Source organism: Phoca vitulina, unplaced genomic scaffold, assembly GCF_004348235.1.
Source record: "Phoca vitulina isolate PV1807 unplaced genomic scaffold, GSC_HSeal_1.0 scaffold3, whole genome shotgun sequence".
In the NCBI taxonomy this organism is placed as follows: Eukaryota; Metazoa; Chordata; class Mammalia; order Carnivora; family Phocidae; genus Phoca; species Phoca vitulina.
This window is the reverse complement of record NW_022589706.1, coordinates 66,595,202-66,618,263: the sequence shown is the minus strand read 5'-3', so window position 1 is coordinate 66,618,263 and position 23,062 is coordinate 66,595,202. Positions and strand designations below refer to the sequence as shown.

General features: G+C 39.8%; 1 protein-coding gene across 3 annotated transcripts in view; it reads right to left on the bottom strand.

Annotated features, from left to right (window-relative positions):
- Window positions 1-23,062, bottom strand: part of HERC3 (HECT and RLD domain containing E3 ubiquitin protein ligase 3) — a 118,560-nt gene that overhangs the window by 53,247 nt on the left and 42,251 nt on the right. For all 3 annotated transcript variants that reach the window (XM_032400800.1, XM_032400801.1, XM_032400802.1), the window contains 6 exons: window positions 10,344-10,503; window positions 6,086-6,162; window positions 5,013-5,234; window positions 3,953-4,044; window positions 3,058-3,188; window positions 2,125-2,285 (listed from right to left, as the gene is read on the bottom strand). In XM_032400800.1, the coding sequence (XP_032256691.1) occupies window positions 2,125-2,285; window positions 3,058-3,188; window positions 3,953-4,044; window positions 5,013-5,234; window positions 6,086-6,162; window positions 10,344-10,503 (843 nt within the window). The remainder of the gene's footprint in view (window positions 1-2,124; window positions 2,286-3,057; window positions 3,189-3,952; window positions 4,045-5,012; window positions 5,235-6,085; window positions 6,163-10,343; window positions 10,504-23,062) is intronic.

Here is a 23,062-nt window from a genome sequence, read left to right as displayed (position 1 = left end):
ATATGACTCAGACTGGTTTCCTATCCATTTCATTTATGTCAGAGAAGAAACCTTCTCCCCTCGCTCTCTGCCCCAAAACTGTTTCTACTTCAATTAAAAATAAATGGATACAAAATGGTATCCTCCCCTCCAACTCTACCCCCATCCGTTCCCCAACTGCAAGCTAATCCTGACGTTGTTTCAATTCTTCATTCTAATCTTTCCAGCCACTAATGTGAAATTTAAAAGTCACTAATATCAACAGTAACATGCCTAAGAAATAACTGAACATCTGAGTGTGGTGTTCTTTAGCCCCTTCAGGATGAAGCTTGTCATAGAAGAACCTCCGTTTCCTACACCCTGCTTTATCTTCCGTCATGCTGATTCCACGGTAACCCTCCAATACCACCACATTGTTTTCATTCCTAATATACCGCACTCTCCCCTATCTCTGTATCTTTTCCTTCCACCACCCCCCCTGCACACTGTGCTTTCCACAATGGTGCCCTCCTAGAGCACAGTTGCCACGGTGCTCCTGCAAATTGTGTGATTCTGTGGTACTCACCACTGCCCACTCCCTCACAGTCCTCTACCTGGCTAACTCCAAATCAGCCTTTAAGACACAGCTCAAACTTCCTCTAATCGGAATACTCCTTGATGCCTTCCTCTGTGCTCCCACATTCCCATGAAGGGTCCTAAAACCACAGCATTTACATAATGAATTGAAATTTACCTATTTACGTTATAAAATCATTTTGGCAAACATCCAAACACAAATTTATGATCACACAAGTTAGGTTCTAATTAAACTTCAAAAATTTGTGATTTCAAATTAACCTATACAACACTTGAGTTTATGAAATTGCTTTATTTCTTCAACACATGCATTCCTGGCATGTTTACAATGCCTTGGCGTGAAAGAAATTCACAAATGACAGAGAAGAGGACACCTAGCCATTCTTTCACTTTTGGGAACATCATCAAAACTGAATCTTATTTATTTTATATTTCAAGTTCCACTGCATTTTTAGAGGCTCATATATTCTTTCCATAAATCTTTCTTGACTGAGAAGTCTGTGCCAGGCCTTGTGCTGTGTGCCAGATTTACAAAGAAGACTCAGTCCCTGCACTTAAGTTTATTATGATCCAGTAGGTAACTTATGGTAGTTATTGCTTAAAAAAATCCTAATCAAGCCATAAGACACTTTATAGTCTTCAAAATCAAGTTATTATTAAATCACACTTCTTTTTTGGGGCACGTGGGTGGCTCAGTCATTAAGCGTCTGCCTTCGGCCCAGGGTCCTGGGATCCAGCCCCACACCGGGCTCCCCGCTCAGTGGGAAACCTGCTTCCCCCTCTCCCACGCCCCCTGCTTGTGTTCCCTCTCTCGCTGTGTCTCTCTCTGTCAAATGAATAAATAAATCTTAAATAAATAAATAAATAAATCACTTCTTTTTAATGACTCTCCAAGCTTCTTGTCAGACACTGGATTTATTATTTCAAGTCATTCATACTGAGTGACTGCCTCATCTTGATTTCCAATGAAATGGACAATGTGCTATTTAACTATTTTTTAAGAGAAGAAAACAATGGCATAAAAAGAAATCATGTCATGTTATGACCAGAATAGCAAAAGCAAAAGGAAAGTAACAGCATAAGCATTAAGCGCACAGGTTCTAGAATGAGGCAGAGCTGGGTTTAATTCCTGCCCCCAGAATCTACGTGGTGTTGGATGAGTTACTTAACCTCCTTACACCTCAACTTCCTCATCGCCAACATGAAATAATAACCACTAATTCTTAAAGTTGTTTTCAGTGCTTAGCATAAGTAATGGAGCTTGGTTAAGTATTCAATAAACATTAACTTTCTTTATCAGCAATAATAATAAATAAAATTTATACACCACTACCAAGGTCCTTAGGGCCAAAATAACATTTTTTTTGCTTAATCTCAATTGAGATCTCTAGGATCTCAATTATAGAACCTCATGCATAGTATCTACTCAAATAATTGTTGATTGATGGTAAAAGATCTCATATTCATTTCCTCCAAAAGACTCCAAGGTAAAATATAGATATATGTTCTATAAACAATTTTTTGTTATCATTTAAAATACCATTACATTCCACTGAAAATCACTCTTACCGGCTCTGGCTGAAAGCTGGCCACTATGAGAGGCCCAGTAACCTTTCACAGGGGATGGGCATTTAACATTACAAGTGTGTCCCGTTCCTAATTGACCTCTTGCTCCACAACCAAATGCATAGATGAGTCCAGAAGAAGGCACGAAGGCTAGGGTGTGTTGTCTGGGGAAAAATAAATTCACTTATCAGCATAGTTTCTACCACTAGGGTACATTCAGACTGACTTTTAACCCCCACACGTGAGCACAGCAATGCCTACGGGTGCCCCCCAGAAATCCCACCCTACACTGACTTGTGACTGTTTTTGCAGTGGCTGGCTCTCTGTAATCTCTGAGACTCTAGGCAATGAGGAAGGTGGCAAGATGAGAAAAAGGCTGAATGGCCTGCTGCATTAGGCCTTTGAGATGACAGGGAAGAAGCAGGGTAGACCAGGCAAAATTTCCAAAAAGTTCTTTGAGGCTCTCTCACTTTCCTTTCTTCATGTCTTCCTCCCTGCTAGTCTTTATCCCAAAAGAAGTCTCATGTCCCCATCTTGCTACACTCATCTAAAACCCATCCTTGCCACACTTTACTCAGATCAAACTTTCTCCAAACTTTCACTGTAGCTGTGTACGCAGTTAAGATCTCTTAAAATGCTGGTGGTTAGAGGGGCGCCCTGGTGGCTCAGGCAGTTAAGCGTCTGCCTTCAGCTTAGGTCATGATCCCGGGGGTCCTGGGATTGAGCCCTACATCAGGCTCTGTGCTCAGTGGGAAGTCTGCTTCTCCCTCTGCCTCTCCGCCTGCTCATTCTCTCCCTCTCTTTTTAGATAAATAAAATCTTAAAAAAAAAAAAAAAAATGTTAGTCATTAGGTCTAACCACATGCTCTGTCATTACAAAGACAAGATTCATTTCAAGGTCTTAACAGACACTAGGAAGCTCTTCAGGGCACTCACCTGCCACAAGCAATCTGCGTTACTTCACTGCCCATCAGCTCCAGAACTCTTCTTGGATTAACCTCATCATTCATGGAATCATGTCCAAGTTGCCCACAGGAACCCGCACCAAAGGTAAACACACCTCCACTCTAACAAGGGACAAACATGACATGACTGCATTGTATCTCTGAGTTTGAGTATATTCCTCAAAAAGCCTCTGTACACGAGATTCATATCACAACAGTCTGTGCAAGAACACGACACTCGCTTGATCCTTCACCAAAATGCCTCTTTTGGAATGTTCATTAAGTAGAAAAATAATTAAAAAAAAAAAAAAAGAAATTAAGACTACATCTTTATGGAACAAAGACAGCACTGCTCAAGGGACCATGTGCCATATGTAAATTTTGAAAGTTGTTTAGAAGTACACTGATGTGCTAGGAAGCAAAACAAAATAAGGAGAAACAGAGATAGGTGAAATGAAATGATTCTGCACAATCGTTCATATCTAAGAAATTAAATGCTCCACAAACTCCTTGTAAGTTAGCTACTTTTTTAACAACTGTACTTGAACAAATGCTAAGGCATTTTATTGAAGTGAATCTGTAACAGTGTTTGTTCAACATAAAAATACATTTTCATTCTCTCTGCATGTGATAGTTTTAGAAAAAATAGGTTGATAATTTTAAGACATTAAGTACATTGCTCCGTATTTTTCACACATTTAAATTGTTTTAAAGGAACACAGAATGTTGCTATATACTATATTTTAAGGTTATTTATACTGAACTATTTTTAAACACCATCACTACTCTAAAAGATACTATCAAAACGAATCAAGTAATAATCATCATCTGTGCCATACCCCACACCAAAGCATCACAGAACAAACCAAAACACTCTGAGTCCTTACCTTTGTGAGGACTGCTGTGTGTTCTTCTCCACAACTAATATAGACGACTTTTTGTGTTCGTAGGAGTTTCACGTGGCAAGGAGACTCTCGATCTAAAATAAGAGAAAAATCAGAATGTCACTACCATTTGTCTTTGAGATGGAAATATACACAACTATTTTAGGATGAATTCTGGGTCCCCCTGGATCCCTGACTCACATATTCAGCTTCCTGCCTGTACATCCACTTGAATATCTAATAGACATCTCATTTTGAATACATCTAAAACCTAACTCATGGTTTCCCCACACTCCCCAACTCTGTCCACTCACCACCCCCAACACACACACACACACACACGTTTCCCTCAGTCCATAAATGGCAACTTCATCCTTCCATTTTTCCTCTCTTTACTTCAAGCACATACCCAGCAATGAGCAAAACCAACTGGCCCTACGTTCACAGTATATTCAAATCTGACTTTATTCCCACTGCTTCCAAACTGGTCTTCCAGCCTCCTTGGGGCCTGCGCTAGCCAAAGTTAAATTGGATCACTCTTCTCCTCAAAACATGCAGTGTCTTCCCCTTTCACTGAGGGAAGCCGAATGCTTTCCTTTGCCTTCCATGGCCCTACATCATCGGGCCTATACCACCTCTCTGACCTCCAGCCCTGCTGCTCTTCCTCTCGCTCATTCCACTCTAGACTACACCACCTATCTTCCCACATTAGAGACTCTACACATCCTGTTCCCACTGACTGAAACATTCTTTGCCCAGATAGCTACATGTCCCCATAGCTACATGTCCCCTTTTGCCCACCTGACCTCCTATAGGGCTCTGCTCAAACATCTTATCAAAAAGGCCCTCTCTGGAAACCTTATATAAAACAGGAAACTCTCCTCTCAAACCATCTGACATACTATACTTCTGCCCACCAGCATGCAGTCTCCGCTAAGTCAACAGTATTATCTGTTTTGTTCATTGCTGCACCCTTAGAACCTAACATGGGCCAGCACACAGCAGATTCTCAAGAAGCATGTGTTAAACAAATGAAAGAGGTATACACAAAGAGTTTACTTACCTTCTTCGTCACTGAGCCCTAGCTGCCCTGCATTATTCATCCCCCAGCCAAAAACTGCTCCTGAGAGAGACAAGGCAAAGCTGTGAGCTCCTCCTGCAGCCACCTGAGCCAGGGGGATGCCCTCCAGGGACCTCACCCTCTGCGGGCTGGCTTGGGAGGGGAACTCCTTCCCCAGGCCCAGCTGCCCATGGCTGTTCTTTCCCCATGTGAAGAACTGACCATCTGAAATAAAAACAGGGTAACTGGTATTACCAGACATGATACAAGTTCCTTTCACAAAAATAACCTCATTAGAGCAATACAGTTGCCCAGTAAGATCATTTGTTAGTTGCTCCCCCTCAACCTACCAAACTCTCCTGAGCGCAAGGGGCAGAGACACTTCATGCTATGAAGACTGCAAAAACCAAAACTCCCACTTGTCATTACAACAGAGAGGTAAACTGAGTCTTACTGCCCTTCAAAGGCTATTAACATTTATACAAAGAAAAGAAAAAATTAAATGTTTAAGTCAATTCAGTTGTGAAGAGGCCAATTACCAGGCTTAGATCCACTAAGGGAGCTGAACTAGTTCTAAACACACCAAGATCATGAAACCCAGGGCTCAGGAGGTCCAGCTTTGACCTGGACTATCTCACAGAGCATTGAGCATGACATGTTGGTACAGATTTCCCTTCAAATTTATTCTAACATGGAATATAGCATTGTTTGCTGACTTAGGTTTCCCTAACTCCCTCCTTTTCACTTATTTGGGAGCTTGATAGTGGAATGTCGCTTGAGAGTGACTACAGCTAAGAAAAACCAATCTTCTGTATGTTCAAGAGCACTGAGATTCAGTCCTGCCTCCTTCTCATCCTCCCCTGAGAGAGCAATGATGACCACCTTCCTCACTGTCTACGCCCTGAAAACGTATGAGCTGCACAAAGGCTGTCTCAGAAACACCACTGTCCAACAGGAGTGCATAGACCCTAACCAGTGAGTTAAAAGTGTCCAGTTAGATAACACCACATACAAATGCAAAGAGAAATGGTTCCCAAATTAACATAACATTAGCATACATTTCAATGTTATATTACCAGCTGCAAGAGCCAAGCAATGCCAGTTGCCACAGGAAACTTGTAATATTGTCTGCTGGTTCAGCTTTTGTATTAACCTAAAACAGAAAAGGCTTTCTTAAGAAGGCATTCACACACAAACAGTGATCAGAAATATTCCCAACAGTTGTAATAAATAACATCTTTCCTAAAAGACTTTTTTAAAATCAAATGCATAATCTTACATGATATAGTTCTATTAGGTCTTTCACTAACTTCCTACCTCTTAGGCAGTTACTATTAAGAACAAAACAGAACAAAACAAAAAACACATCTGCACTTAAACCCATTGCAACACTCTGTTAATTACCACCTTGAAGGGGAAATGGAGTAAACGATAGAAGAGAGATCCCTAGGCATCTGGCTGCTGTCTATGTGGTTTTCAAAATGAGGGCAATGCAATGCAATGATCCAGCAATCTCACTTCTGGAGGTATAGCTAAAAGAACTGAAAGCAGGGTCCCAAAGAGGTATCTGTACACCCATGTTCAGAATAGCTTTATTCACAATGCCCAAAAGGTAGAAGCAACTAAAGTGTCCATCAACAGATGGAACAGAATGGAAAAACAAAATGTGGTGTATTCATACAAAGGAATATTAAATCAACCTTCAAAAGAATGGGAATTCTGGCATATGCTACAATATGGGTGAAACTTAAGGACATTATGCTAAGTGATATAATCCATTAACAAAGGGGCAAATACTTTATGAATGCACTTATGAAAGATATCCAGAGTAGTCAGATTCATACAAATCAAGTCTGATGCTCTTGCCAGTGGCTGGGAGAGAAGAAATGGGGAGCTGTTATTTAAGGGATAAAGACTAATTTTTGCAAGATAAATTTTTGCAATTTCTGGAGATTGTTTACACAACTATGTAAATATACTTAACACTACTGAGCTATACACTTAAAAATGGTTAGGATACAAAATTTTATGTGAGGTGTATTTTGCCACAATTTTTAAAAAATAAGGACAAAACCTAAATTCCCTAGGATGGTAAAGAGGAAGAGCGTAGAGTACTTTTCAAATCCTGCTCCTGTGGCTTGCTCATGTGAAACACAGGGACAAGAACAGTACTTACTTCACAGGGTTGTGGTAAAAAAAAAAAAAAAAAAAAATGAAAAGAAATCCATGTAATGGTGCTTGGTGCTGCCCCACAGATTTGGGCACCTGGGAATATCTCCCACTCTCTATTGTAACAGCTTGCAAGTTGCCATGATCTTCTTCATTAGGTCAAGGAGTCAGATGGACACACTCTCAGGAGAGGGGCATCTTAGAAGATAGATGCCCAGTGGGGGAGGAGGAGATTATTTCGAGTGACAAGCAGATACTACCTTTGTTAATGTTTTATTTTCTCAGATATGAAAAGATTATAAAACAGAGTTCACATATGCATTTAGTATCAAATAGAGCCCAACTATTTTTTATTGAGGTAACTGTAGATTTACATGCAGGTGTAAGAAATAATACAGAAAGAGCCCTTGTATACTTTGTCCAGTTTCCCCCAGTGGTGACACTTTGTGAAACTATGGTATAAAATCATAACCAGGAAACTAATATTAATACAATCTACAAATCTTATTCATAATTCCCCAGTTTTATTTGTACTCAATTCTGTGTATTAATTTTACCACCTGTGTAGGTTCGTGTATCCACCACCACCGTCAAGATACTGAGCAGTTTGAACACCATAAGGATTCCTCATGCTGTACTTTTATAACCACTGCTCCCCTCCCCTATCCCTAACCCCTGACAACCCCTAATCTACCCTCCATTTCTAAAATTCTGTCATTTCAAGAATGTTACATAAATAAAATCATATAGTAGGCAACCTCTTGGGATTGGCTTTTTTGCCTCTCAGAATAATTCCCTGGACATTCATCCACGTTGTACAGGTATCAATAGTTTGTAGAACCCCACTATTTTTTAAAATTGGAAAATGCATTACTGCCTAGGGGACCAATGTTTCAGAAATTTTATGCAGTAACAGCCCTTTTTTCCCTGGCCAGTTTCCACTCAAATTCCCCACGATTCTCCCTTTATGGGTCAACCACTACCCTTATCACAGTCTTCATAATCACAGCTACAGAAAGGAAGCAGGTCAAAAGAACAAAGAAACAACAGGGAAATGATAGGCTTGAGGTGGACAGGAGGGATATATAAAGAGTGCCAGCATATAATGTGTTTTACCTAAGCATCTCATTCTCTCCTCCCAGGAACTTCGTAAAGGTACACAATACGTAACTCCATTTTTAAGTTAAGAAATCAAGGCTTAGATAAGTTAAACAATTTGCCCAAGGTCACTCACCTAATTAATAATAGTACCAGTATTAGAATGGGAGGGCTGTTTGACTTCAAAGCTATGTTACTTTCCACAATACTAGGGTATGGATTAAGAAATTAATTTCAATTAAGTTTTAACGTAAAATTATACACAAACCAAAGCCTCAGAAGTCATCCTTAATTTAGACATGACTAATGAAAATTAATTGTTACTATAACAGAGGTTACTTCATTTTTAGAAATGAAATGCCACTAAAAATCTTTGAGTCTCTGGTCATCAACAAGTAAAAAATTTTTTTTTAAAGATTTTATTTATTTGACAGAGAGAGACACAGCGAGAGAGGGAACACAAGCAGGGGGTGTGGGAGAGGGAGAAGCAGGCTTCTCGCTAAGCAGGGAGCCCGATGCGGGGCTCGATCCCAGGACTCTGGGATCATGACCTGACCCGAAGGCAGACGCTTAATGACTGAGCCACCTAGGCGCCCCAACAAAGTAAAATATTTTTGTCAGTGACGTTATGAATCTTCTCCTTAATAGTCACATAATTTCATTAAAATATATATAGTGCCCTTTTTTCTTATTGCCACTCTCTCTCTTCCCCAAAATTCAACTAATTTTTGGAAAAATGAATCCAAAATATTACCTGTTCTAAGTCAGGAAATGAATCAAATCACTCTTACCTCCATGTTCCTCTTTTCCTTAAAACAGCTTTTGATTAAAGTTACAAAAATCTAAGAAGGGCAAAAAAGGAAGAGGAAGAAGAGTATTTTGTCCTTTAAAGGGGACAATAATTGGGCAGGGGAGGAGAGGCCATTTATTAAACAGCCTTGTAATAAGCAATAAATGTGCTGGACACCCTTAACAACGGTGATGCAAAAATGAATAATCCAGGTCTCATGTCATCAAAAGTTCCCAGCTTTGTCTGACAAATAGTCATTAAATAAACAATTACAGTGAACATGACAAGTACAACAGTAGGGGTGTGCTCTATGTTTGTAATATAAAAGGGCAGGAATTAAGTGACGGAAATAAACTAGTGGCCTCTTTGATCACCAAGAACCTCCACAAAATGAGACTTCACCCCCTAAGAAAAGCACCTGGAAGTAACTTCAGTATTTTGGATGTTTACTTAGTGCTGAAGCATCTGTTAGATACTTTATTAAATCATCTAAGATTCAGAAATTAAATAAGTATTTGAGTCTCAAAACCATATATTAGTATTTTGTGTTACAAAAAATTTTTGGGGTTGCCTGGGTGGCTCAGTCGGTTAAGCATCTGCCTTCAGCTCAGGTCATGATCCCAGGGTCATGGGATCGAGCCCCGCATCGGGCTCCCTGCTCGGCGGGAAGCCTGCTTCTCCCTCTCCCACTCCCCCTGCTTGTGTTCCCTCTCTCGCTGTGTCTCTCTCTGTCAAATAAATAAATAAAGTCTTTAAAAAAAAAAAAAAGAAAAGAAAAAACTTCTGTATATTTGGTATTTTAGCTGTTCGTAATGCTCATAATGGCTTTTATTAGAAAACGGGTCAAACTTTTGATTCTAGTTTAGAGTCCTTAATTGAGTAATTGATTTAGGCTTACAATTTTAAGTTAAAGGTTAGTAAGTCCAGCAAGAGAAAAGATGCTTTTTTTATTCAAACATTTATTGAATTCCAAACACTATGCTAACAACTAGGTTACTAGAATAAATAAAGTACAATTCCTGAACAACTCACATTTTTTAACTGGAGACAGACACTTGTATAAATAATTACAATTTTTGTGATAAGTGCTATAAAGTATAAGGCACAGTAGTGGCACCCCCCCCCCCAAAAAAACAAACCAAAAAACAAAAAAAACAAACCAGCAATTAAATAAAGAAAGCAGAACCATAACAAGGATTCTAACAAAGCAAGAGCAGGAAAGAGTATTTATAAAACTGACATCTGAAAACTCAGATTCCTGTCTGTGACATTCTTACCTGGGCACTGCCACCGAATCCTCGGTAGTCATGAGTCCTAGTTGACCATCACTCCCTGCACCCCAAGAAAACAGCTGGCCCCGGTCACTGAGGGCCAGGCTGTGCGACTCGCCACATGCCACATGGACAATGTGCTGATCTGCCAAAGCTCCAATTTGCTCTGAAAGAGACCAAACCAAGGAGGAAAATGTAGAGCCTAGAAATAGGAATCACACAAGACTTTCTTACACAGAATTATCCTTCTAGGCAGTTTCGTTTTTCACAAAGAACCACTAAATCTGTATATTTATAGGGATTATAAATGTCATACATTTCTACAAGCTATCAGTTTAGAGCCCAGCTACACTGGGTAGCATGTATGACTGCAGCACATACATCCCAGGTATTCCCCCATGAGCCTGGTGCTTCTCTCCAGGGAGAAGCCTGAGGTTTACTGTGGGAAGATACTGAACCAGAGAGGCTCAAATGTGAGTGGGAATGAGGCATATTACTTAAACCAGTGGGACTGGTAAAATTCTGCTTGGGAACAGTAAGACTCCTTTCCCAGAGCCCTCCCTCCCTAATCCAGAAAATACCTTTCTCCCCAAGGTTCCAGAACACAGCCTCATACATAATATCTAGCCAAGAAAAAGGAGGATTTCTCTGAAAAAAAAAAAAAAAGGCCCAAAAGAGAAGATCCACAGATACTGACATCTGTGGGTCCCCCAATGAAATGTCCAGCTTCCTGTGAGTTAACAAGCTTTGCCCTCACACAATTCCACTCACATTCTAGAACCGCACTCTTAAATATAAAAGGCTGGGCACAGCACTTTCCTCACATATGAGGAAAATGCTAACATGAAAGAAAAAAAAGAAAAAAAAAAAAGAGAAAATGAACTCAGAAGATAAGGATCATGCTGGGAGCAGAAAAAATATTTAAGCTGTTAGAGAAATAGAAGAAGATAAGGACCATTCAAACATTTGAGGAACAAAATCATCTTAGAAAATGAAAATATGGCAGCATGAATTTAAAGACAAAAACCTTTCAAAAGCAGATTGGGAAATAAGAATTGAAGAAATTCCCACAACTATATGGTCAACTAATCTTCAAAAAAACAAGAAAGAATATCCAGTGGAAAAAATCTCTTCAACAAATGGTGTTGGGAAAACTGGACAGCAACGTGCAGAAGAATGAAACTGGACCATTTTCTTATACCATACACAAAAATAAATTCAAAATGGATGAAAGACCTAAATGTGAGACAGGAAACCATCAAAATCTTAGAGGAGAATACAGGCAACAACCTCTTTGACCTTGGCCAGAGCAACTTCTTACTAGACATGTCTCCAGGGGCAAGGGAAACAAAAGCAAAAGTGAACTATTGGGACTTCATCAAAATAAAAAGCTTCTGCACAACGAAGGAAATAGTCAACAAAACTGAAAAGCAACCTACAGAATGGGAGAAGATATTTGCAAATGACATAGCTGATAAAGGGTTAGTATCCAAAATCTATACTTATCAAACTCAACACCCCAAAACCAAATAATCCAGTTAAGAAATGGGTAGAAGACATGAATAGACATTTTTCCAAAGAAGACATCCAGATGGCTAAGAGACACATGAAAAGATGCTCAACATCCCTTGGCATCAGGGAAATACAAATCAAAACCACAATGAGATACCACCTCACACCAGTCATAATGGCTAAAATTAACAAGTCAGGAAACAACAAATGTTGGCAAGGATGTGGAGAAAGGGGAACCCTCTTACACTGTTGGTGGAAATACAAACTGGTGCAGCCACTCTGGAAAAGAGTATGGAGGTTCCTCAAAAAGTTAAAAAGAGAACTAACCCTATGATCCAGCAATTGCACTACTAAGTATTTACCCAAAGGATACAAAAATACAGATTCGAATGGTTACATGCACCCTGATGTTTACAGCAGCATTATCAACAATAGCCAAACTATGAAGAGAGCCCAAATGTCCATCAACTGATAAATGGATAAAGAAGAAGTGGTATATACATACAATGGAGTATTACTCAGCCTTCAAAAAAAAAAATGAAATCTTGCCATTTGCAATGATGTGGATAGAACTAGAGTGTATAACACTAAGTGAAATAAGTCAGTCAGAGAAAGAGAAATACCATATGATCTCACTCATATGTGGAATTTAAGAAAGAAAACAGATAAAGATATGGGAAGGGGGGAAAAGTAGAAAGGGGAACAAACCATAAGAGCCTCTTAAAAATAGAGAAAAACTGAGGGTTGATGAAGGGAGGCGAGTGGGGGACGGATATTAAAGAAGGCACTTTTTGTGATGAGCACTGGGTGTTGTATGTAAGTGATGAATCACTGAATTCTACTCCAGAAACCAATATTGCACTGTATGTTAACTAAAATTTAAATTAAAAAAAAAAAAGAATTGAAGAAATTTTCTAAGAAATAGAACAAAAAGACAAAGAACAAAACAGAGGGGGTTAAAAAAGAAAGAAATGAGGGGATTATTTCAAGAGGTCCAATAATGGAAAAATAAGAACTCCATAAAGAAGATGGGGAAAATACAAGGTAAAAACATTTCAAAGAAGAAATACAAGAAAAGTTCTCATAAGGACTTAAATTTCACATTGATAGGACCTATGAAGGACTCAGAATAATGACTGATGAAAGACCTACTTCAGAGGACTTCATCTTGAAATTTTAGAACACCAAAAAAGACTCTAAAAGTTTCTAGAACGGAAAACAATTTATATACAATAGAACAGGGATCAGAATGGCATTAGATTTCTCAGAAGCAATACTGAAAACTAGAAGACAATGGAGCAATGCCTTCACAATATTGAAGGAAAATGACCTCCAACTGAGAATTCTATATCTAACTAACCATGAATAAAATATGAGGAGAGAGGGGGAAAAAGGAATAATTTTCAGGCATGTAAGGCTCTCAAAATATCTTACCTCCAATGCTGCCTCTCTCAGAAAGTTACCATAAGATAATGCCTCCTAAACAAAGGAAGATTCAGGATCCAGGAAACATCTTACATAAGAAGAGGTGAAGAACATTTCCAAAACAGCTATAATGTAGCAGGCCCAGGAGGCAAAGTTGAAGGAATGTCTCCAAGGTGAAAAGCAAAATACAATCTGATGAGTTTTATATTGTTATGAGTTTTACAGTTCTGTCAGAGAATACAGAGGTTACTATGCAAAAGAAAAAAAAAAGATATAATTAACTCCAGAAAATACATAAAATGTCTTATAGGAAATAAAAGCAATCATTGAACACAGAACCATAAAAACCAAACAAATATAATTTACATAATCAAAAATTTAATTGTCAATTGATTTCAGCAATCAGTTATTTGGGAAAGGATGAGTATCTAGGGGTGAGGAAGAGGAAAGAGTAGATGGAGAATATAAAGGAATGCTAATCTTCCCCAGTGTCTCTACATTATGTCCAATACCGAAAAAAAAAATCAAGAAACAGCATATAAGCATGTCATTTAGAAAAGATAAATATTAAAAGAAAGAGCTAAAATTGTTGACAGAAATGGTCTCTGCTAGTGAAACTGCAGGGGAGGCAGGGAGCTTCTGTTTGACCTAAAGATAGTTTGTATAAATATATTACTTGGAAACAAAGTTTTTATTTAAATTAAGCAACTGAAAACATGCTCATGTCAGAGAAATCTCCTAAAAGATGCTTTAACTCCTGTAGTTCCCATTGCCCAACTTCTTTAACCTCTATTCACTATTAGACCCCATATCCCAACTCAGCTTTGCCTCATGCACTAGGAACAGTCCTATCTTTATTTTGGAATAAGGTAAGAAACTCCTTCTGAAGTACCTTGGGTGATTCAGACTCTACTCCTCTCACCAAATATCCACCTTGTACCACAGTTCCAGGATTTGGGCAGCTTTTATGTCCTCCTGGGCCTGGGTACCTGGCCTGACACCTCAGCCATGACTGAGGCCTGGCCCCTAATACCTGACTTCCTACGCCAACCATTAGCCTTTCCTGCCCGGACGTTAGCATTCAGCCTAATGTGACACTAATAAGTTTCTCCACTGTCTGACAGGATGCTCTCTACCTGATCTGCCACTATGTTCTTGCCTCAAAACCTGTCAATAGCATCCCTCTTGATCTTGTTTACCACAGCTGAACAGCCTCAAAAGGGCATGGTAAAACCTAAGACAAACCAATTCCCGTCCCATCACGCATTAGCCATCAAACCACCACTGCTACAACAAAACCTACAGCCCCAAAGGCAACGCTCGGTAATGCAAAAATTTGTGAGGAAATCAAACCGGTGACTGCACCAAGTCCAACTTATTTTATTTCTTCTAGCCAGAAAACTAAGCTCATCTGATTCAGACTGGGGATCTGTTAGAGTGAAATTATAATCCCTCTTCTAGAATCCACTCCCTAGGTCAGGCCAACGTGGGAATGAATGCTTCATTCACACCTCTCCCTGAACACTCCCCTGCTCCAGTTGGGAACGTTCAGGCTGCAGTGCACATTTTCACATGCAGTCTCTCTGGTTCATTCTGTCAAGACTCTATGCTATATTTTGCAGATCATGACAGAACCGCAACCCACACATTAAAATAATTAAACACACTGAAGAAATATTTGGCATTTTTTGAGGATAAAAGTATATTTTCTCTCTGATCCTCTCATAGCAACCCTTTCAAGTCTTTAACAGTCTTTAGCAATGTTCTCAAATCAGAATGAGCCAAGGTAATAGGAATGAGCAAGGTAATAGGAATGAGCCAGAACAGTGGCAAATGTGGAGTGCTGCTTAGAACAAGTCAGCAGTTCAACTGGACTTACGTTATTATGATTATTTCTACTTGGTTTTTGAGCCCACAAAGTTTTAAATGTATTTTCAGGTTAATAGTGAATTGGGCATTAAACCATCAAAGGGTGGCAATAGAGAGGATGGTATGAGCCTAGAGGGAAATGCATGATGCCAACACTTACTTAATCCTGCAACAACCCTGTGAGGCAGGGTTATAGTAAGCCCCAACTCAGAAAACATATGTAATTTGGCCGAGATTCACAACTAATGAGTGGAGAAACTAGAATTGGATCCCAGGTCCTTCTGACTTTAGAGCCCATCGTACCCACTAGGCTGTATTACATTCTGTCATGGAAAAAGATTAGACAGATACGAAACTGGTAAAAGTAACAATGAAGTGATTAGCCTAGACATGAAAAATGGGAAATGGACTCTTTTTCCTCATTGTTCAGATGAGAAATATATTCAGTAGTTTGCAGTTGAATGGAAAGCATAGAGAATATACAAAATTTGTGCTCAATATTTGCTACTAAATTTTAACTAATAAAACTACAATAAATTAAATGTCAGCAGCTGGTATGACAGAGATTAAACTCTCATTACTTAAGTGTCTCCTCTCTGAGGTTCCCCAAATTGTCTACTCTAGGATTACACTTTTCTTTAGGAGTAGAAAACAAAAGGCAGAGCCATCCTGTGAGAGATGCTGTGCTTTGTCCTGCCGTCCTGTGGATTCTGCGTCCTCACATTCACCCAACCTCGTTCCTGTTTCCCACGGGACTCACCCTAGTGCACATCCTGCCTCTTGCTGCTACATTCTGCTCTCCCCTGGCAGTGTTCCCCCAGTACTGTCAACCCAGTCTGAGGGGGGCAGCTGACTTCCACTGCAGATCTGGGATGAGGGAAATAAACATTATCTCAGCAAACCACTCAAAACAAAACATAATCCAAATTCTCCTGCAGATCCCCCCAAAAAAGAATTTCCTAGTGCCTGACTCTCCTCCTGGGGTGCCCTGTCTTCCCACAACATGACTAGGCTCTCTCTCCATTGTTTGCTTCTGTATCTGTTTTGTCCTAAGCCATATTCCAACTATTTTCTTAAGTATTCTCATCTAAACATTTGGGGGAGGGGGAGTCTGGGCTATGCTCAGTGGAGTCTCAACTCTATAATACAACTCACACTTTAAAGTGATCCCACCCCCATAAAAGAGATCTCTCCACAGCAGGAATTATATCTTGTTTCTGAACTAAGACACTCAAACCAGAGTCAGTTTTTCAAAACCAAATTTTTTATTTATTGTACAGTAAAACTGATCTTTTATTATGTACAAGTCTATGAATTCAAGCACATGTCACAAGGAAGATATGGAACAGTCCCATCACTCAAAAAAAAAAGTCCCTTGGTCACACACTCTCCTCATACCTAACTCCTGGCAACCACTGATCTGTTTTTTAGCACTATAGTTTTATATTTTCAATACTGTCACATAATGGAATCCTATAGTTTCTAACCTTTCAAGACTGGATTCTTTCATTCAATATAATGCCTGGAAGACTCATCCAGGTTGTAGCACGTATCTCATAGTATGTTCCTTTTTATTTGTGGGTACTACTCCACTGCATTATGGATGTACCACAAAAGCACTGTTCCCAGTTTTTAGCAATTATAGAGATGCAATAAACATTTCTGTACAAGTTACTGTGTGAGAATAAGTTTTCATTTCTCTGAAATAAATGCCCAGGAGTAGGTATTTTAAACTTCCTAGATTATTATTTTTGAAGTCAATTTCTTATATACAGCATATGGTTGGGTAATTTTTTAAATTTAATATAAGATCTATATTTTGATTGTTTAGACTATATTTAATAAAATCATTGATATATTTGGATTTTTGTCCTACTTTTTTTTATTTGTTTTCTGTTCATTCCCTTTGTTTTTCATTGCTTTTTTCCTCATCCCTGCTTTTGTTCGCATTATTTAAATACTTTCTAGTATTCTATTTTAATTCATTGTGGTCTTTTTTATGATATCTCTTTGTATGGTTACCTAAGTGATTGCTCTAGGGATTACAATATAAATAGTTATCCTTTCAGAGTCTACTTAGAATCAATACTATTTCAAGTAAAATGCAGAAACTCTACCACTATATAGGTTCCTTTATTCTCCCCACCCAAGCTACAGCAGTCTTAAATAGTACATCTGCAACACTTTGAAAACTCTATCACAAGGTTATAATTTTTGCTGTCAATCAGTATGTTTTAAAGAACTCAAGAAGAGAATAGTTTATTATATTTGCCCATATATCTACTATTTCTGTTGCTCTCTATTCATTCCTGATGTTCCGATATTCCTTCTGGTATCATTTCCCTTCTGTCAAAATAACTTCTTTTAGCAATTGTTCAGTACAGGTCTGCTGGCTATGGATTTTCTGACTTTTCCTTTATCTGAAAATGCCTTCATTTCACATTCATTTGTGGAGAGTGTTTTTTGCTGGATACAGAATTCTGAGTTGATTTCTTTTCTTGCAGCACTTTAAAAGTGGCCATACCACTTACAGCCTCCATAGTTTAAAAGTGGCCGTGCCACTTACGGCCTCCATAGTTTCTGGGGTGAAATCCGTAATGATGTCAATGAATATTCCCCTACAAGTAATATGTGTCTTTCCCCTGGTTGCTTTCAAGTATTTTGTCTTTAATTTTTAGAAGTTTGGTTATGATCTTCTAGGTGTGGATTTCTTTTGGTTTATCTTATTTGGGTTTACTGTACTTATTGAATCCACTTATTGAATCTGTTTATGTCTTTTGCCAAATTTAGAAATTTGTCAGCCATTATCATTTTCAGCACCACATTCTTTCTCCTCTCCTGCTGGGATTTCCATGACATGAACATCAGACCTTTTGTCCTTGTCCCACAGGTCCCCAGAATCCTGTTTAATTTTTTGCCTCAATCTGCTGTTTTTCAGATTGGGGAAATTCTACTGGCTTATCTTCAACTTCACCAATTCTTTCCTCTGTCCTCTCCATTCTGCTACTGAGGCCATCCAATGACTTTTTCATTTTGGCTGTTTTATTGGTTCTTCTTTATATCACCTATTTCTTTGCAGAGAATTTCATTTTTCCATTTAGTTCACAAGAATTTGAGCCAGCTGGGTGGAACATTTGTGTTAACAGCTGCTTTAAACTCTTCATCAGATAATCCCAACACCTATGTCATTCCAGCACTGCATCTACTGATTGTCCCTTATTATACTAGCTGAGTTTTCCTGTTTTGTTTTGTTTTTTTTAAGATTTTATTTTTACTCGAGAAGGAGAGAGAGAGAGCACACATGAGCGCGGGAATGGGGGGAGAGGCAGAGGGAGAGGGAAAAGCAGGCTCTCTGCTGAGCAGGGAGCCCGATGCAGGGCTCGGTCCCAGGACCCTGGGATCATGACCTGAGCTGAAGGCAGATGCTTAACCAACTGAGCCACCCAGGCACCCCTTTCCTGGGTTTTCATATGCTGAGTGATTTTGGATAGTACCATAAACATTCTGAGTATTATAAGACTCTCGGTCTTATTTAAATCTTCTGGAGAAGGTTGACAATTTTGTTGTAGTTTTCAAAGCTTCTGCAGTGCCATTCAAATTTGTGCCCTGCATGCACCACATTGAGGCAAGTCTGGAATGTAGGTGGTGGTCTATGTGTTAGCTCAGTTCTTAGAGTCATTTATATGCTAAGCAGGATAAGATCCACACATAAACAGCTCAGGGATGAGCCCAGGAGTTCATAGATGACTATATGCAGTTGCTTTCCCAAAGTCCTCCTTCCCTGAAATCTGTGAAGTCTGCCCAACACTTTCAGGTTTCTTGGGGCTCCTTTGCTGCTCTCTAGCCTATATACTGTACTTCCACAGCTCTACCTGCCTCTGGGGCCAAATGGCAGAAGGACTGGAGGGGGAAATTGGTGAACTCAATGGCAATCCAGTGGTACTTTGAATTCTGGTCTTCTTTCCCAATCCACCTACCATCATTTGCTTTTCAGAGCCCTCAAATAGCTACTCCATTTATTCTGTCCAGGTTTTATAGTTGCGTTCTGCAGAAGAGATAAAAAAGAATGTGCTTACCCCATCCTTCCTGAAACTGGAAACCTAGAGCCAGAATTTTAAAATAACATTTTTTTTTCTGTACGTGTGAGGCTTTTTGTTTTGTTTTTGTTTGTTTTATATTTTGGTTAATCAGAGAAAGTCCACAAACTGTCTTTGTTCAACCTGGCTAAATTTTTTTTAAAAAGCCAAAAAACCAAAGGTACAGCTCTCCCACAAATGCTCCAACTAAAATTACATTTAGCCTTCTTCTACAGTGAAGGGCTGGATTCCTGGAGCCAGGCAGCATCTCTGAGCAGCTGATACTTCATTTAAATTATCCAGGAATATCAAATGCTTACTTGCTTAATCCTATGTATGACTGCCCAAGTTTAAACAATCATTAAACCAAATCTTTTCAACTAAAGAATGAGAAAAAAAGATCAGTTATAATAGAGTTCAGAGCAGTATTTCTCAGTTCAGAGATAGGTGACTTTACCTTGGGCTTTAGAGTTCATATACAACCTTACCCACCAAAACAATAACAACAACAACAACAACAACAACAATGATGACGATGAAACCACTTCACACTATGAAGAATGCTTCTGAGAATATTTTCATCTCAAAGCCATAAATTTCAAATTACCATGTATGCTTTCAGATGCAATAAACCATATATACTAAGGCAGTTAGAACATATGGAGGCCTGTCATAGGCAATGGGAGGGGAGAAGACTCTTTGTGAGTCATTAGCACTACCACTAGTCAGAATAAGATCAGCTGCAGTGACTCAGTTATTTTCAGGAACTCAGATTTGTCAATCATGGCATAATCTGATGCTTTACAAGGATTTTAATAGAGAGGCATGGTTCTGGTCCAAAACGGCAAGGTAGACCCTGAACCCACTTCCTCCACAGAACACACCAAATCCACACCTATTTATAGAGCAATTCCTCCTGAAGAAGAACTAAGGCTGACTCAACAGCTTCAGCACATCAAAAGATAGACCACACAGAGAACAGTAAGAAAGAGAGGAGACAAAGTAACAAAGGGAACCCCCACCCCAACACTGTGAACTGCAGTGGGGACGGATAGTACTGAGGGACCGTGGGCAGATCTGTCTCCCATGGGGCACAGGAAGAAAGCCTCAGTTTAAAAGAGCAACTAGGACATAAAAGATCCAGCTCTAGAACTCCACCAAATGGTGGGGAGCTGCCGGAACTCTCTCCAGGCTGGAGGGGCTGGTGAGAGTCATAGTTAACGTCCCCCGCCCCCAACCTCCACTCTGATAGTGCAAATGAGGGCAGGGTCCAGATGCCATAGCTGGCCTGCCACCTCAGTGAGCACAGGGCCCTAGCCCACAACATTCCTGGATGCCCTGGGGCACAGAAAAAAAGCCACACTTAAAAAGAGCGAAGAGAACATAGAAGTAGCCCTAAAACCCTGCCGAACAGCAGGGGAGCTGCTGGAACTCTCTCCACGTCTGAGGGGCTGAAGAGCACCATGGTTTACATTCCCCTTCCACCTTGAAGCATGGACGAGAACAAGGTCCAGGCACCCTAAGTGACCTAACGCCTCAGCGAGCCCCAAGCCCCAGCCCACACCAGCCCCAGCCATCCCACTAAGGTGGCCCCAGCATACAACACCAGGATACCCCTGGTCAGTGCTCACTATAGCTCCAGCCACTGCACCGAGGTGACAGACACACAAAGCACCTTAATACACTCCAGGCCTGCACCACTGTGGCCTCAGATGGCCTGGCTAAGGTTCCCTTGATGCGGAGTGCTCCGACATCCTGGCTCATGCTAGTTTTGGCTCTGGCCACCCCACACCCACCACATGGAACACCCCAGAACCCCAGTCCATGTCTGTCTCAGTTCCAGCTGCCCTACCAGGGTACCCGCTACATGGAATGACCCAGGAACCCAAAGGCCATACCCCGCCTTGTCTCCAGCCACCCCACCAGGATGACCCTGTGTAAAGTGCCCTGAGACATCCTGGCCCACATTAACCTTGGCTCCAGTTGCCCCACCAGGGCACCCCCTATGCTGAGCACCCCAGAACCCCCCAGCTTACACCCACTTCAGCTTTAGCAAGTCCTGCCAGGGCAACCTCCAGACAGAGAGACCCAGGACAACACAACCACACCAATTCAGCTCTGACCATTCCACCAGGGCAGCCCCAGCAGAGAGTGCCCTTTGACCACAAACCCATGCCAGCCACAGTTTCAGCCAGACAGGCAAAGTCACCAGGGACACACCGTCTACACAGGGGATGACCATATACGAGGCCATTCCTTCAAGTTCAGGAGAAGTAGCTGTTCTGCCTAACCCACAGAAACAAACACAAAAGAAGAAGATAGTAGGAAGGATAAAATGAAGGGGGGGGGGAAATCAGAGGGGGAGACGAACCATGAGAGACTATGGACTCTGAGAAACAAACTGAGGGTTCTAGAGGGGAGGGGGGTGGGAGGATGGGTTAGCCTGGTGATGGGTATTAAAGAGGGCACGTATTGAATGGAGCACTGGGTGTTATACGCAAACAATGAATCATGGAACACTACATCAAAAACTAAAAATGTAATGTATGGTGATTAACATAATAAAATTTAAAAAAATTTAAGCATGGAAATATAAACCTAGAATTAAAATGGTTTTGTTTTTAATTCTGTTTAATGAACAATGCAAAAATGGCTAGGACTGTAACAACAACAAGAAACTGGAAAATTATCAAAGATGTTTTTGAATTGGAACTGTGCTGTTTCATATGCCACGAAAGTGCCTCTAATCTAGTAGCTCACACTAAAAACCAACTTTCCATGCTAAAAAAAAAACAAACACAAAAGTCAAGCAAAATGAAGAGACAGAGGAATATGCTCCAAATGAAAGAACAAGACAAAACCTCAGAAAAAGAACAAAATGGAGATAAGCAACATGCCTGATAAAGAGTTTAAAGTAATGGTCATAAAGATGCTCACTGGACTGGAGGGGAAAATGTATGAACTCACTAAGAACTTCCACAAAGAGATAAAAAATATAAAAAAGAACCAATGAGAGCTGAAAAATACAATAACTGAAATGAAAAGTACACTAAAGGGAATCAACAGATTAGCAGATGGAGAAGAACAGAGCAGTGACCTGGAAGACAGAGAAATGGAAAGCACCCAAGTGGAACAACAACAACAAAAAAAGAATTTTTTAAAAATGAGGAGGGGTCGGAAGGGCGTGCCTGGCTGGCTTAGTTGGTAAAGCATAGAATCTCAATTGTGGGATTGTCAGTTTGAGCCCCACACTGGGTGTAGAATTTACTTTTAAAAAAGTAGCTACTTAATGCAGTTGATGTTCTAGTAACACACTGTTTGTTGTATCAACTCCTCTGATTCTATCATTAGCTGCAGAGAAAAAAAGTAATGAACACCATCACCATTAACCAAGTCTGGTCTCTCTGTATTCATATACAATAAAACTGTTACTTTAAAAAAATAAGATATGAGGATAGGTTGAAGAGGAACTTAAAAAAATACATGGAAACAATGAAAATGAAAAACACAATGGTCCAAAATCTTTGGGATGCCCTGAAAACAACTCTAAGAGGGAAATTTACAGCAATACAGGACCTCAAGAAACAAGAAAAATCTCAAATAAACAATGTAACGCTACACCTAAAGCAACTAGAAAAAGAAGAATAAACAAAACTCAAGGGGAGGAGAAAGAAGAAAATAATAAAGAGCAGAAATAAATGAAATAGAGACTAAAAAAAAAAATAGAAAAAATATCAATGAATCAAGAGCTGGTTCTTTAAAAAGATAAAGATATACCTTTAGCCCGACTCATCAAGAAAAAAAAGAGAAAGGATAAATAAAATCAGAAATGAAAGACAAGTA